Here is a 17,367-nt window from a genome sequence, read left to right as displayed (position 1 = left end):
CTGTCGCGTCGCAGTCGCAACATGTCGCATGTTGCAGTGCGACACCATAGACTGCCATTATAAAAATTGTCGCGCGACATTAGTGCAACAAAATGTCGCGCAACAAATGTCGTTGTGTAGACCTAGCCTAATAAGTGGGATTTCTTGCCTTATAAATGGGGTTGGGACCATCAGTTGCGTTGAGGAGAAGTCAGGTGGATACACAGCTGATAGTCCTACTGAATAGACTGTTAGAATTTGTATTATGGCAAGAAAAAAGCAGCTAAGTAAAGAAAAACGAGTGGCCATCATTACTTTAAGAAATGAAGGTCAGTCAGTCCGAAAAATTGGGAAAACTTTGAAAGTGTCCCCAAGTGCAGTCACAAAAACCATCAAGCGCTACAAAGAAACTGGCTCACATGCGGACCGCCGCAGGAAAGGAAGACCAAGAGTCACCTCTGCTGCGGAGGATAAGTTCATCCGAGTCACCAGCCTCAGAAATCGCAGGTTAACAGCAGCTCAGATTAGAGACCAGGTCAATGCCACACAGAGTTCTAGCAGCAGACACATCTCTAGAACAACTGTTAAGAGGAGACTGTGTGAATCAGGCCTTCATGGTAGAATATCTGCTAGGAAACCACTGCTAAGGACAGGCGACAAGCAGAAGAGACTTGTTTGGGCTAAAGAACACAAGGAATGGACTTTAGACCAGTGGAAATCTGTGCTTTGGTCTGATGAGTCCAAATTTGAGATCTTTGGTTCCAACCACCGTGTCTTTGTGCGACGCAGAAAAGGTGAATGGATGGACTCTACATGCCTGGTTCCCACCGTGAAGCATGGAGGAGGAGGTGTGATGGTGTGGGGGTGCTTTGCTGGTGACACTGTTGGGGATTTATTCAAAATTGAAGTCATACTGAACCAGCATGGCTACCACAGCATCTTGCAGCGGCATGCTATTCCATCCGGTTTGCGTTTAGTTGGACCATCATTTATTTTTCAACAGGACAATGACCCCAAACACACCTCCAGGCTGTGTAAGGGCTATTTGACCATGAAGGAGAGTGATGGGGTGCGGCGCCAGATGACCTGGCCTCCACAGTCACCGGACCTGAACCCAATCGAGATGGTTTGGGGTGAGCTGGACCGCAGAGTGAAGGCAAAAGGGCCAACAAGTGCTAAGCATCTCTGGGAACTCCTTCAAGACTGTTGGAAGACCATTTCAGGTGACTACCTCTTGGAGCTCATCAAGAGAATGCCAAGAGTGTGCAAAGCAGTAATCAAAGCAAAAGGTGGCTACTTTGAAGAACCTAGAATATGACATATTTTCAGTTGTTTCACACTTTTTTTTGTTATGTATATAATTCCAAATGTGTTAATTCATTGTTTTGATGCCTTCAGTGTGAATCTACAATTTTCATAGTCCTGAAAATAAAGAAAACTCTTTGAATGAGGTGTGTCTAAACTTTTGGTCTGTACTGTATATATGCAAATGAGCCTCTAGGAGCAACGGGGGCGTTGCCATTACACCTAGAGGCTCTGCTCTTTCTGCAAATGCCACACTCTTTGAGAAAGGCTCATAGTAGCCGAAAAGCGTCACTTGCCTCCTGTATGTGACCATTAAAATACTCCATTACCATAGTGAGTGCCGGTCCTCTCTATGCATTTTGATTGTCAGAGCCAGGCATGGTGACGTTTACACTACCTGGCCCTGTCAAAGTGCAGAGGGTGCAGGGCCTCTAGGTGTAATGGTAACGCCCCCGTTGCTCCTAGAGGCTCATTTGAATATAGTAAAACATCATTTTGCTCAGCAATGTGGGCACATATGAACATGGGACCAACACAGATCCCTTCAGCTGCCAAGCGCAAATGTAACAGCTTAGCCAGTGTCATAGGGACAAATCTGCTGACAGATGCCTTTTAAAAAAAAAAAAAAAAAGTCTAAAATCCTGCTGTTTTCACACTCGCCACTAGGCGGAAAATATGTCAAGACTGCCAGTTCTATAAGAGCAGCCGTATGGGCCATAGACACAATAGATTGGAGGTGACCTTTAGATGGAGGAGTTTTCGAGTCATGCTCTGTGCAGAGGTCAGGAGAGAGGGGATAAGGCTACTTTCACACTCACGTTTTGTGTCATAGACGGATCCGTTCAGATAATACAACCGTCTGGATCCGTTCAGAACGGATCCATTTGTATTATCTTTTAACACAGCCAAGACGGATGCGTCTTGAACACCATTGTGTGTCAGAACGGATCCGTTTGGCTCAGTTTCATCAGACGCAGGCAGCGTTTTGGTGTCCGTCTCCATAGCGGAATGGAGACTGAACTGATGCATTCTGAGCAGATCCTTTTCCATTCAGAATGCAAACTGATCCGTTTTGGACCGCTTGTGAGAGCCCTGAACGGATCTCACAAACGGAAAACCAAAACGCCAGTGTGAAAGTAGCCTTAGCGGTGATATCGCCTATTGTGACTTCTGTGTTATCTATACAGAGGTGACATATGTCATTGTAAACCTGGCTGTGATGATAATGCAATGTCTCCTGACAAGTCAGGCTACTTTCACACCAGCCGCCATGGATCAGCAAAGACGCTTCTGTCATATTAATACAACCGTCTGCATCCGTTATGAACGGATCCAGTTGTATTATCTCTAAAACAGCCATGACGGATCAGTCTCTAAAACCAGTGTAAGTCAAAGGGGGGGCGGCTCTTGGACACAAAAGAAATGGATCCGTCTTGCTCCGCACCACATCGCAGACGCTATTCTGTCCGCGATAGGGATGCAACCAAACGGAATGGAATGCGTTTCGCAGCATTCAGCTTTGTTAGTTCAGTTTTGTCCCCATTGACAATGAAAGGGGACAAAATGGAAGCGTCCCCCCGCTATTGAGATCCGTCATGGGAAAGGCAAAGCGCGGATGTGAAAGTAGCCTTATCTGTACAGAACAGGAAGTCTCAACATGGTGGCCAGTGTGAAAACTGCATGGTTTTAGTATATTTCTTTATGGGAATGTGTCACCAGTGACCTCCCTATCCACCTGTATACCTAGACACATATTTAAAATTATTTTTTAATTTTGTTGATCCGAGGTGCCATTCCTGAGTTCTGATACTCTTAATATGCAAATTAGCCCTCTGGTGCAATGTTGGCATCACCGTTGCTCTTGTTGCGCCCAAGCTCCACTCCTTTCTGTGACCAGTACCTCCCTGGCTGCTTTGATTGACAGTGCCAGGGAGCGGCAAAGCAGTGAGGAAGGGGTGGAGCAATGGTGACACCCTTATTGCACCAAAGGCCTACTTTGCCTTGGATCAACACTGTTGTAATTGGGTGATCCACTGCTATGTCTGTATGCAAACTGTTTGATAGGGAGGTCGCTGGTGACGGATTCCCGTTAAATATAGATAATTAGATTGAAAATTAAAACAAAAATCGCCAAAAATGAAGAAATATATATTTAACATAAAAATGAGATCTAAACAATAGATCATCTTCCGATGACACATTCCCCTTAGGTGTTCCCTTAGGCCAGGCATGGCCAACCTGCGGCTCTCCAGCTGTTGTAAAACTACAACTCCCACCATGCCCTGCTGTAGGCTGATAGCTGGAGGCAGTCTGGGCATGCTGGGAGTTGTAGTTTTGCAACAGCTGGAGAGCCTCAAGTTGACCATCCCTGCCTTAGGCACTCTGCACAGCACATTTACCGGTACATACTTCTCCTCTACCACATCTTGTGCTCTCTTGTTTTAGATGCCTTTCCGACCAAAACAAGAAAATGATGATGGGCTCCCGAGTAGACTCCTGGCATTGGAGTTCCGATCTTTAGTTGTTAGTCGGCCAGCAAGACACAGTGAGACCATCAAAGACAATCAAGAGAATGGGGTTAATTTTAAGAAGTTCAGGAAGGTAATAATGTGAAGACGCTAATGGGATTTATCATCTGCCGTGTGCTTTTATTGTAGTATTGGTGCACAACTATGAATCCAGCTTATCCATGCCTGTCCCGCATGTTTAAGGGGACATCCGCAGAAAGAAAAGTTCTCCTTGGCAGTAAGGGAACCTGGTGTACCAAACCAAAAAACATTATTCGGGAAAGCCAAGTACAGCGCCTCATCTGTTAGCTCTAGTCTGTCTGTGTTCTCCCTCTCTTTCCTTTGTCTTTCCTTTCCCCCTGTCTCTCTCTCTCTCTCTCTCTCTCTCTCTCTCTCTCTCTCTCTCTCTCTCTCTCTCTCTCTCTCTCTCTCTTCTCTCTTCTCTCTCTCTCTCTCTCTCTCTCTCTCTTCTCTCTCTCTCTTCTTCTCTCTCTCTCTCTCTCTCTCTCTCTCTCTTCTTCTCTCTCTCTCTCTTCTCTCTCTCTCTCCTCCTCCTCTCTCTCTCTCCTCTCTCTCTCTCCTCTCTTCTCTCTCTCCCTTTTTCTTCTATCTTCTTTCCCTCTTCTCTTTCCTTCCTCTTTTTTTCTCTCTTCTCTGTCTCCCTTTTCTCTCTTCTTTCCCTCCTCTCTATCCTTCCTCTCTTTCCTTCTTCTCTTTTTATTTTCTCTCTTCTCTCTGCTTCCTTCTTTTCTCTCCCCTTTCTTTTTGTTGAGGACACGACTAATAAAAAGGAGTTTACAGTGTAGAAGCTTTTTAGCTGTTGGATGACATTTCATGTGTGACATGCTGGACCCAGGCTTGAGTCCATATAGGTAGGAGTATGCTGTTTGCTTGTGTCTAGATACCTCATATAGAAATATCCTCCATGTTAACAGATAACATATCCAGGAGCTGGAGGCTTTCCTCACATCATTGGAGGCTCTGATCTAATTGCACATGACAGGAAGAAGAACTCGGAGCTAGAACAGTGGCTGCGCCAGGAAATGGAGGTGAGGGGTGTAAAAGGGGAAATAGAAAAGCAGAAGTTACACAGACCTGTTACTCACTTATTTATGGTCCTTTTGTGGATCCTTCAAATATAGCTTTATTTTGTGATGGGTTTATGTACTGCAGTGCCAGCCGCAACAATGTGTGCGGGTACAGGAGATAAGATAATGTGTTTAGAAACGGGCACCCTCAGTCGCTGGATACATCCGTGCTGGCCATCGTTCCTAGTCCTTTTGCTGTAGAGCTGGCGCTCCTCATCTTGGTGTCACCCGTGTACCTGCAGTGCAAAAGACAAACAGATCTGGGCCATTGGCTTAAACAGCTCCGCAGTGTAATGGAGCGTTTTATTATAATGGAACATTACTGTAAGTTTTCTTTTTTTACAGGAGCAAACTCAACAGGCCAGAGAACAGTCAGTGGCCGATGATCTTTTCAGGTGAGTCCTGCACATTCATTATCCTTTGTAGATCACCCGACCATCCTTCAGCAAACCTCCATCTACGACCCCCTCCCCCATCACTGCATGGTCAGCTGCATGCTATAATATTTGCTTGAACCATAAAAATCATTACATTAATCAGTTTTCAGCTAAACCTCTAAATTCTTCCATTGGAAAATCTGCATCCACCCTGGAATGTATCCGTCTGATCAATGAAAGGCGACGTCATCTTTCCACATCTTGTAACGATTTTCTGGGGTGCGGTCGGGCAGCGCTTCATTGTAATGTGCTTGAATGGATGTCCTGGCACTAAATAATACCATTTCATAATCACTACATTTTTTTCTTACATATTTGGTTCTGAGAACATTCAAAAGCAGTTACATACATGTGTGAAATATTTTAGCAGATCTTATTATATCCTGTATTTTTATAAATTTCTTACTTAAAGAGTAGCTAAACTTTTAATTAACTTTTTTGTAAAATGTCCCTAATACCCCTATAACACTTTTTATAATGTACTTTATTAAGGCATTTTTACGGAGTGCGGATTCTACACTTTACGGAGTACGGAGTGCGGATTCTACACTTTATGAATGGGGCCGCAGCGCAGGGAGTACGGGCAGGAGCGCACATTGGTGCTCCTGTCCGTGCCCCCTGAGGTTCACTAAATGCTGTACCCTGTACCCATGTGCTATGCCAGGATTAGCGGAGCGGAGCGGGCTCCTGCCTGTTCCTGCTCCACTAAGCTAAAAGCTTACATGCAGGACCTTTAGCTTAGTGAAGCAGGAACAGGCAGAAGCCCGCTCCGCTCAGCTTATCCTGGCATAGCACATGAACCTCGGGGGGCACAGACAGGAGCAGAAATGTGCGCTCCTTCCCAAACTCCCTGCTCTGTGGCCCCATTCATAAAGTGTAGAATCCGCACTCCGTACACTGCCGAGAAGTCAACGGTGTACAGAACAGTGCATTTTCAAAATGCCTTAATGAAATATATAGCAAAAAGTGTTATTAGGGTATTTAGGTAATTTTACCAAAAAGTTCATCAAAAGTTTAGTTACTCTTTAAAGGTTGGTCTTTACAGTACAAATCCCTTTTTGTTAGAAAAGTCCCCCAGAGTTGAGCTGATCACAGGGTGCACCATTGCTGGGATCCCCAATGATCAGCTGCAATTTGTAGGAGATCCTGACATGAAGGTAAATTATCCCATGTGAGACATTTATTAGATGTCATCTTAGGATACATTCACACAACCGTGGTGCAGCCATGTCTGTCTTGCGGACGGCAAACCGCGGGGACACCAAACCCATGAACTCCATGCTGAATGGGTCCGCGATCCACATGATACGGCAACTTATAGGACATGTCCTATCTTTTATGGTGTGGAGGCATGGACCCAGGAGCCCACGGAAGGGCTTCTACGTGTTTCCGCGGCACAGAGTTAACATGGCCGGTTCCCATGTGGTCGTGTTACTGTAGCCTTAAAGGGGAGCTCTCTTAAGACCAGCACATGCTATGAGATGTGTGTTATGCAGGTTCCATTATGGTTACCCGTGTACCAGAGAGGAAGGTAAAAACTGAACTGTTGTAGAGATTTCTCGCCCAGTTTCCTTGGGGGACACAGAAGACCTTGGGTATAGCTCATCTCCATAGGAGGCGTGACACTAAGTGAAAACTGTTAAGCCCCTCCTCCACAGCTATACCCTCAGCCTGGAGAGAGAGGCTGCCAGTTTTTGCTTAGTGTCCAAGGAGGCAAGACACTCCCTGCTACTGCAGGGCTGTTTTCTCCTTTGTTATTTTTAAAATTTTTGATTTTTACTTTTTCTTTTCTTTTGTTCCAGAATACGGGATAACAGAGACGCACTAGACCTCTCTGTTTCTCCCGGGGTTGAGCTGCGCCAGTGCCGGCATCCGCACTGCTGCCTCCCCCACAGAAGGCAAGGTGGACCAGGGCAGCCCAGCTCCCCTGCATCCCGCCAGCGTAAGGGTCGCCCGCACGCCAAGTCCCTCTTCCAGCGTCCTGCCACTACGGTGCCAGTAGCTGAAGGGGCGACCCTGCTGGAACGGACCGAGGGTGAAGACGGCTGTGGTGAGAGAGTGGCTTCTCCAGCCCTACGACCCCCCCCCCACCCCACCCCACCCCACCCCGGTCTCCTGCTTGACTGACCCCCAGGAGAACATTATAAACTACACCTCCTGTATTATCTGCAGGAAAACCTGGGGTCTCACATAGTAGTCACCAAAGCCTTGTGAGCACAGTGTTAACGGTGGTCAGCTTGGGCGTGGGAAGTGCAGCTCCCATGCTGGTCTGGCCATTCTAGTTTGTTTTATTAGCTCCCTAATAGGTGCATCATCCCCTCCCCCTATCCCCTTACCGGTGTGCAGGCATCCCCTCCTTTGAGACGGCTCAGGGCCCTCTCCCGACTGCTGCGGCGTAGGGCCCTTGTTTCCGGCCCGCGGGGTGGGCACCCGCGGCCGGCATGACTGCGGTTTTTCCAGCAGACCCCGGCCGACCGCAGGTGCTCTCTGAGCGTCTGTCTTCCGGTCGGTCGGGCGCCGCAGAAAGATTCTATCCCGGGCTCCTTCCTGGGCCCCCTGACTCTCCGGCCCGCGGGGTGGGCTCCCGCGGCCGGTATTATGCATGCGCCGCTCCCTCCAGATCCCGGCCGGTACCTCCGGGCACCGCAAAATCTAGGCCCCGGCTTCGCGGCCTACTAGGCCGCAATATTCCGGCCTTGATTGGAGGGGGCGGGCATTCACAGGCGCGAGTTCATCCCGCCGGAGGTCCCCCCGCCCCCAGGGGATCGCTGCACCGCCCTCAGGTCCGATGCGTATTAACCTTTTGGATGCCGACGGCTCCCATCTGGAGGAGACCCTAGGATGGCTAGCCTCTCAGTGAGGCTGTGCGCTTATATGGTGGCTCCTTTCTGCGTCAAAGAGGCTGTGTTTTACAATAATTAATAATAAAAAAAAAAAAAAAAAATATGAAGTGTGTGTGTATATATATATATATATATATATATATATATATATGAAATATCTGTATTTTATGTTGGCTGCGCAGGATACTGCAGCCTGAGGCGGCATGTTGCGCTCCGTGGCACTGGCCAGGTATACATGTTCCCCTTCTAGGCGGACCCTTGCCTTCTCCTGGGGTACGGCGCTGGCCAGGTGCAGGCCGCCTTTTCTATAGGCAGAATTTGTCGCCCTCTCCAGTCGCGATGCTGGCCATGTGCATGACCCCCCATTATAGGCGGCATACTGCACTCTCTGGCTGCGGGCTGGCCTTGTGCATGACCCCCTTCTGTAGGCGGAATGCTGCCCTTTTACCGCATACGATGCTGACCATGTGCACGACCCCCTTCCATAGGCGGAACGCTGCACTCTCGCTGGATTTGCTACGGCCATATGCATGACCTCCTTCCACAGGCGGAACGCTGCACTCTCGCTGGGTTCGCTACGGCCATATGCATGACCTCCTTCCATAGGCGGAATGCTGCACTCTCGCTGGGTTCGCTACGGCCTTATGCATGACCTCCTTCCATAGGTGGAATGTTGCATTCTATCTGGCTTCGCTGCTGGTCTTACGCATGACCTCCGTCCAGAGGAGGACTGCTGCGCTCTCTCTCTGGATTCGCTGCCGGCCATATGCATGACCTCCGTCCATAGGCAGAACGCTGCACTCTCGCTGGATTCGCTGCCGGCCATATACATGAGCCGGCCATGTGCATGACCTCCTTCCATAGGCGGAATGCTGCACTTTCTGGATTCGCGGCCGGCCATACGCATGACCTCCGTCCATAGGCGGAATGCTGCACTCTCTCTGGATTTGCTGCCGGCCATGTGCATGAACTCCTTCCATAGGTGGATTGCTGCACTATCACTGGATTCGCTGCCGGCCAGGTGCACGACCCCTTCCTTGGGTGGTGTGCTGCACTCACTGGAATCGCTGCAAGCAATGAACATGTATCCTTTCTTCAGGCGGCATACGCACAACGCCACTGACTGTGGTTGTTTTCTCGCCAGTGCGTTGCTGGCCATGTGCATGTCCCGCATCCTTGGCGGGGTGCTTGCATTTTTGCTGGATGCGATGACGGCCGTGTGCATTACCCCGCCCCCTTCTGGGTGGAATACTGCTCTTTCGCCGGATGTGTTGCGGGCCATACACGGCCCTCCTCATCCATGGGCGAAAATTTGCACCCTCACGTGACCCATGGCTGTCCTTGATATGCTGTGCGGGACTCTTGCATGTTCTCCTTCATTGTGGAGTAGTTGCACTCTCACAGTATTCGGTGTTAGGTGGGTTATTGCGCACTCGCTTAATGCTAGGATAACCCCGTGCATGTCCCCCTTTCTCTGGGCGGACCTCCTGCGTTCCCGCTGGGTACTGTGCGGCCATGTGCATGGTCACCTTCTGGGCAAACTATGGTATGTTCTACTTCTCTCAAGTTGTTACTGGCCTTGGGCATCCCCCCTTTGGGACGGGCCTTTGCATTCTTACCAGCTGCAGTGTAGCCAGGTACATTTCCCCCTTTTCTGGGGGGGCCTGCCTGCGTTTCCATCGCATGCCATACTGATGTCTTGTGCATAACTCCCTTTCAGGTTGTACTTTGCACTTCCGTTGATACTGTTGGACTCTGTGGCTGATCCCCTTCACTGGGTGACTATTTTTTTGCAGTGAGCGGAATTTTCTGGTGCGCTCTGTCCGTTGTTTGGGCCGTGTATGCCTTCTCCTCCCATAGGTGGGTTGGCCTTCTCACTGCTTGCGGGGCTGCTCGTACGTATGCCTCACTTCCTCCTGCGACATGCCCTTTTCTCTTGGGATGTGGTGCTTGTCACGGGCATTACACTCTTCTCTGAAGAGATCATTATGTCCACCTGTATAACCCTTGGGTGCTGTCATACAAACATTAAAAGAATGCCATTGTATTCAAAGGTGTATTCTTTAGATATGAGTAGATGGGCTCTACTTGCTCTCTACTTCGCCGAGCTGGGTGGTGCTCGTTCTCTGGTTTGGCCTGCATATTGTGGTCCCGTTGTGTCGGCATCCACCATGTCCGTTGGCCTTTCCACCTGGGGAGTGTTCGTGGTTCTTTGATACGTACCTTTTCGTTCTCCCGTGCACTCGCTTCCCGGCGCAAGTGGTCACTGGGTCGAGAGTGCCGTTTGCAGTGCCACTCGATTTCTGCGTTGGCTCTGGCGGGACTGCTGTTCCCTCGCCTACTACTGTTTCCTCCTCTTCGGGTGTCGTGCAGTATGAGTTTTTTCTTTTGGCGCCCGCTCTGCGCTTCAGGCTGGTCCGCTACCGGGTTCGGGCCGCTTTTCTCGGGATGGTCACCCAACTTTTCTTGGGTGCCCGCTTACCCAGGTCCGTAGGACCTCCACCTTGGGTTCTTCAGGGTATTTGCCTTCTGCGTGGCTGTGAACCGGGCGTCTCAGTGAGCGGGGTTCTGCCTTTGAGCTGTCCTATGGCTCCCCTGTTGCCCACTCCTCCTTTCGGTTGGAGGGTGTTATGCCGGCCTCTGTCTCGACTGCCTTTTCTCGCCGGCTCTTCTTGGCTCCCGCTCGGTTCGGCTCGGCCCCCTCCGATGTGGCTTTTGCCCCGGCTGCGCTTCAGTGGCGGTTCCTTCGCTGCCCTCCCTTCTGGGGAGAGCTTGGTTGTTCATGTGGGTGGTTCTGATGTTCCTCTTGGCCTCGTACTGTCTCCCTTGTTCACTCTGGCTGTGACTTGGGAGGACTCCCATTCGGTCGAGATTGTCATTAGATCTCCCACACCGGGACTGTAGGACGTCTTCCTGTGGTGGCTACATCGACATGTACTTTGGCCTGTCTTGTCCTGGCGGTTGCTGGGCAGACCCTTCGGTTCCTTCCGTCTGTCCTTCTGCTCCCCCACTCCGGGTGGTTACAGGACAACGTTGCACGGGGGCCGACGGGTCCAGTTTTGCCGACCGTTCTGCCCGTGTTACTGGTCTGCGCCTATTCGCATTGGGTTTTTTTTCCCGCTTGCCCGGGCGACTCTAGCGGGCTCGCTGGTGTTCGCTCCTGGCCGTGGTTTGTCCAGGATCTGTTGTAGGACTTAGGGGTTTTACCGGGGGTTCTGTGGGAAGCTGGGCGTTCCCCCACTCTGCCTTTCTCTCTCCATGGTTCTGTCCTTCTCCAGTCCGGCCTAGATCTGGGACTGGGACGCTGTTGCTTGAAGTGTCAAGTGTCAGCGCTGTCCTTCCCCTTTCAGCGTTCCCCGGCCCTCTGGGCCTGTCAGGACCCTCTTCCGTGGAGCGTCTTGGGGTTCCCTTGTACTGCCCCTGGGTACCGTCCTGGGCATTGCATACTGGGCTCTTGGCACTCCAATCTTTCCCTTGGAGCCGTTACAGAAGTTCTCTACTCCTTCTGTCCTGTATGGTTTTGTTTCCGTAGCCGTCGTGTCTCTGGCGGGTGCCTGGGTGGCGGCCCTTCTTGTTCCGAGCCTTCTCTTTCCTCAGGACAGGGCTGTTCTCCATCCCGTCTCTTCCTTCCTTCTGAAGGTGGTGTTTGTCTTTCATTTTAACGAGGCTTTCGTCCTCTCCTTCCCACCCCCGGGAACGGACACTTCACCGATTTGGGAGTTGTTTGGGCCTTGCAGTTTTTTTACTTGGAGATCTCCGACTCTTGTCGACGTTCGGTCTCTTGGTTTTCCAGGACGTCCGCGCAAAGGGTTGGTGGCCTCCAGGGTGGCTTTCCTCCGCTTTCTCACAGTGGTTATTGCTGTGGTTCCCGCACCAAGGGCAGGGTTCTGCTTTTGGTGTCACCGTTCATTTCACCAGAGCGGTCGGTGCCTCCTGGGCCGGAGGCATTTGGCTTCGGCCATGCGTCTGGCGAGGCGGTCACTGGTCTTCCTTACAGCGTTCTACAGGGTGCATACTCTGGCTTCGGCAGATGCTGCCTTGGGCCGCCTGGTCTGCGGGCGGCTGTTTCTTGATGACTTCGGGTGCTTCGCCTTGGTGCTGTGGTCCCTCCCCCTTTTGGACTGCTTTTGAACGTCCCAAGGTCTTCTGTGTCCCCCAAGGAAACTGGGCGAGAAAACGAGATTTTTGTATAACTTACCAGTAAAATCTCTTTCTCGCTCTTTCCTTGGGGGACACAGCACCCACCCATTCTTTGTTTTTCTCTGCACGGTTTCCGAGTTGTTTTACCCGTTGGGTAGTTGGCTTGTTGGTTCCGCTTTTGGACTTTGCCTTTTTTCACTACTTGGACACGCAACTGGCAGCCTCTCTCTCCAGGCGGAGGGTATAGCTGTGGAGGAGGGGCTTAACAGTTTTCACTTAGTGTCACGCCTCCTATGGAGATGAGCTATACCCAAGGTCTTCTGTGTCCCCCAAGGAAAGAGCGAGAAAGAGATTTTACTGGTAAGTTATACAAAAATCTCGTTTTTCTCTCTTGGTTAATAGTTTTATGGGAAAGAAGCCCGAGTTTTATATGTCTGTTATTGTAATCCCATTATAGTCAATTTAAAGGGAGTCTGTCAGCTCCAGACAGTTCCCAATTAAGCAGAACACAGTGTAGGGCCGGTTTACTGGATTGTAAAATCTGTTCCTGTAATCTGAAGAAATTCATCTTGATGTAAATGAGGATTCAAGTGCAGCATGGGCGGGGCTGTGCTCTTTGGTGCACCTTCTTTCCAACACTTTCACAGCCGCCTAGTGTGTCCCCTTCTGGTTTGATTCACGGGGCCGGGCTTCCCTTGCACCTGGCTTTTGTCTGCGCCAATTGTTCAAAATTTAGCACATGTCCCAAGCAGTTCTGTCTTGGCCTCTATAGACTCTACTGTGCATGTGCCAATGGTTCATGTGGCTTCTGTAGAATCATATCCCTGAATGCCATTAGGAACAGATGAGGCAATATGGCTGCCCACCATCCATAACCAGTTCAGAAAATACAATAATAAAAAATAAAAAAAAACTACAATCTGAAATTAATAAATTAGAAAAAAAGAATGTTTCACTGTCTGGTTTTATTTGGCAGCAAGACACAATTATTAATTTCAGTTTTTTACTTTTTAAGGCACACCTGATCCTAAGACGCAAGTAGGTTTTAGAGGAGAAAAATACGATTTTTTTTTTTTTTTTTCATCAGACCTACAATCCAGATCAGAACCCCCTCCAATCTTCATTAGACCTCAGATCAGATATTAAAATAAATAAAACAACCTGCCTCTCCTGCTCTGGATGGCGCACGCTTCCTGCACTCCCCTCTCCCTGGTCTTCTGCCGGCGCCACTCTGCACTGTCACCTGACGTCGCACAGTGTCCGATCATAGTGCCCCCCCATGTGCCCCATGTCCTGACACTATACGCAGTCAGAACACAGTACAGTGGGCGCCCGGTGAGTACAGTCAGTGCTAGCAGCGCTACACTCGCCGCTCCCCGAACCTCCTGCACAGTAATCAGCGCTTCCATAGTGAAAGCACTCGCTTGTGTTCGCTTTGCCATTTTCCCCCATTTTCAATAACATACACATACCCTTTAAAATCTAAGTTCTCATTCATAGTCATCTGGGCACCCTGTTAAACTGTCCCTTCTCTTACTGTATCCTGGCAGGAAGTGTGAACGGGGCCTTGGGAAGTAAATAATCTGTAAAGCGTGATCTGTATGTGTCATATGGCAGTAATATTATGTGTGCGATCCATCAGGCTGCCGTCATAGCCGGGGTCGAGCTGCCCGGCAGGTTATTTTCTGCGGTTTGTTTGCTTTTTTTCCCCTTCCTGTCACATATGAAGGATAATCAGGAGTTGCCTGGAAACGGCGGCCGGCTACAAATTATTTTCCCAGTTAAGTGATGATGCAATTTGGCTGCTGCATTTCCCTGTCTAAGCAAATAGAGCTTAGTAAATGGGATTTGAGGAGGGTGAAAATGCTTAATCACTTTATTGTATGCCCAGCATTTCTAAATCCTGACGCAGCTCGTCTGTTAACATTTCACACTGGTTATTTTTAGACAGAAAACCCAGTGGTTCTCTGCGATATCGTCATCTATAGGCCTCGTGCACACGACTGTATTTTTCCTCCGTCCGCTATCAGCATTTTTTTTGAGGATGGCGCGTTGACTTATTAATTTCTGTGAAGCCGTGCACACATCCGTATTTTTTGTGGATCTGCATGGCCGTTCCACTAATTATAAAACAGGCACCCTCAGACTGCGGCCCCCCAGCTGTTGTGTAACTACAGCTCCCACAATGCCCTGCTGTGGGCGGATACCTGTAGGCTGTTCGGGCCTGCTGAGAGTTGTAGTTTTGCAACAGCTGGAGGGTTGCAGTTTCAGGATGCCTGTTATAAAACATGTCCTGTGGATGAGAACAGTCCTTTCTGTTGATGGTAGTGAGAAGCCGGCGGAATGCACACAGACGGTATCCGTATCTTTGGGATCCGTTGTTTGTGGACTGAAATACGGACAGGACCGTGTTATAACTGGTGTACATGCTGCCTGCCTCTAATCCCATAAAAAGAGAGGGTGAGCACATTTTATAACTCATTATCAGACTCAATGGCAAATACCCTATACAGTCTGACATCCAATCAGTGCTGGCAGGTCTTTTTTAACGCAAATGCAACATGCATACTATTATTGTCTTAAAGGGGTTTTCCCATCTCGGACAATGGGGGAATATCGCTAGGATATGCCCCCATTGTCTGATAGGTGCGGGTCCCACCACTGGGACCTTCACCTACAATGGCAACAGATCGGGGAAATGAACGGAGGGCGCAATGCGCATGCGCACCCGGCCTCCATTCATTTCTATGGGGCCGCCAAAAATGGCCAAGCGCTGACTCAGCTGTTTCCGCCTGCCCCATAGAAATGAATGCAATCAGGGGCTGCGCGTGGTGGTGGAAATCTGGGGTCCTCAAGCCACAGCTCTCCCCGCTTTGTTCTCGCTGTAGGTGCGGGTCCCAGCGGTTCGACCTGCACCTATCAGACAATGGGGGCATATCCTAGCGATATTCCCCCATTGTCTGAGGTGGGTATACCCTTTAAGGGACTGCAACCTCAGAATGTTTATAGCTTTGCTTCAGGTTGTCTTAACTTCATTAATGGCTTGGTGGTTGTACGCCAATATCTAGAGTGCCCAGCTTCTCCATACTAGGAAATGCAAAAACAGAAAAAACCCTAGGCATACCGTAGAGACGTAATTCAGCCATGTGAATGATCCATTGAAAGAGGCTGGAGATGCAAGGATATGGCTATAAAACATGTTATCATAAACTGATAACAGTATTAATGGCATCATCCGATATTTATTTATTTATTTTTAAAAGAGAAATCTCAGTTTGACTACATTTGGGGTGAGAACTGTAATTTTTTTGCTGCCATTTGCTGCTTTATTGTTACTGATTGCAGCAAACATACGAAAAGTCAGTGTCACAACTTCCTCAGTTCTCGGGTTTGGTAATGCCGTCGAGCTTTACTTCGTCAGTCATTTCCTTGCATATTCCTAGAGCATGACTGTTGTAATGTGTTTTATCGTACGTTTAATTTTGGTTTATTGTATAATTCTACAGGTATAATCCTAAAACGGTCAAAAGAAGACGTTAAGGAGACTTTTGATCAGAAGAAGACGTCTTAAGTAAAACGGATAAAACTAATGTTCAGCATGTTGATCTGTAAAGTGATCATTGTCTCATATAGTAATGGACCCAAGGGTCTGTTCAACCGAACCGTGTAAGGAGTCATGTCTACGACCAATAGGAGTGGGCCATGAGGCTTCTCTACATATGCAGTGGTATAGGACGAGGTCTCTTCAGTTTAGAGTTAATTTTCCACTTCTGCGACTGTATGGTGACTATGTAATGGGGACGTCCACATGAAGGAATCAGGAAGGTTGTAGGCACCTTCCAATATCTTGTTGGTTTCCCTTAATCTAAACCAAGAAATGAATGCGAGAAAAAAAATGTAAATGTTTTTAATACGCCAAACTTTCTGTAAGCTCCTGCAATAAAGATGCAGAAGAAAAGACATGGATCCGTCTACTGTAACCCATGCTGTGGATGAAGGATTCTGATGCAGGCTTCCTCCCAGGCAGAGGTGAAGGACCCTGAGCCCAGAAATGTTTGCAACCCTTTCCTTACACATATATTGGCTTCTGGCACATCCCAGCTGAATCCTACATAGTCTGCAGATGGTCGGAGTTGAAATAATTAAATAATTTACACGTAAAATGGCCACTTGACACAATGTTCACTTTCTAGATTCTTGATAGCTTGTGAGTCCACTAGATACTTCTCAAGCTGGCAATGTTATTATATCTGGTGTCCGCCACCTACAGATACACAGTATAAGGAACAGAGTTGGGCAAAGACCATGTCCAGGTACGTAACGAGCAACGTTTCTTAGAACTCTGTTGTGTTCTTCCTCCTGGAAATGTATGAATAAACTTGCAGCTGGATGTTACCGTTGCCCTTCTAACTGATGGTGTCAGTCTTATTTTCTCAAAACTTTCCCAGGAAAAAAAAAAAATTCAATTTTAATAGCAGATTTTTTAAAACTATTTTTGCTGTTAAAATAATCAGTTCTAGCGGTATACGCAACATAAGGCCAGGTCTACATGGCAAACTTGGCCACGACTCGTCTCCTGTCCAAAGATCGCTTTGTCACTCTGCTACATTGCAGCATAGTGAAAGAGAGTAGAGTCCTGCTGAGTTGCGAGAAATCCAGCCATAGTGTTTTGGTCGTGGCAAGCCAAGAGTCGCAACGTGTCTCCATTCACTTTCACTATGCTGGGATGTAGCACAGAGATATTCTGATATATGAAAGATATTGCGGCCAAGATTGCCGTGTAGCCGAAGCGAAACACTTGATAGCATACATATTAATGTGTTGTGGCTGGTCTGAGGGTATCCTAAGGACCCTATGTCGTGTAAAACTCTAAATCTGAAATTCTGTTCAAAACAGCATGGAAGGAGCGGTGGGGGGTATACGTTGTAATATTTAGGTCTGAAAATAAGAAATATGGAGCCTACAAACATGCCTATTTTATAAGAGCCTGGTCGTTGTACCTCAAAATTATGCCAGTCATCTGGCCCTACCCTTAACCACCTCCGGACCGCCTAACGCAGATGTGCGG

General features: G+C 48.6%; 1 protein-coding gene across 4 annotated transcripts in view; it reads left to right on the top strand.

The window, feature by feature from the left end:
* NBN (nibrin) overlaps positions 1 to 16,709 on the top strand; it is a 43,828-nt gene extending 27,119 nt beyond the window's left edge. For all 4 annotated transcript variants that reach the window (XM_044293504.1, XM_044293503.1, XM_044293505.1 and 1 more), the window contains exons 13-16: positions 3,730 to 3,885; positions 4,727 to 4,840; positions 5,225 to 5,274; positions 15,806 to 16,709. In XM_044293504.1, the coding sequence (XP_044149439.1) occupies positions 3,730 to 3,885; positions 4,727 to 4,840; positions 5,225 to 5,274; positions 15,806 to 15,839 (354 nt within the window). In that variant the 3' untranslated portion in view covers positions 15,840 to 16,709. The remainder of the gene's footprint in view (positions 1 to 3,729; positions 3,886 to 4,726; positions 4,841 to 5,224; positions 5,275 to 15,805) is intronic.
* The last annotated feature ends 658 nt before the right edge of the window (positions 16,710 to 17,367 follow it).

Source organism: Bufo gargarizans, chromosome 5, assembly GCF_014858855.1.
Source record: "Bufo gargarizans isolate SCDJY-AF-19 chromosome 5, ASM1485885v1, whole genome shotgun sequence".
Lineage (NCBI taxonomy): Eukaryota > Metazoa > Chordata > Amphibia > Anura > Bufonidae > Bufo > Bufo gargarizans.
The sequence above is the reverse complement of the archived record's forward strand: the minus strand, read 5'-3'. Positions and strand labels throughout refer to the sequence as shown.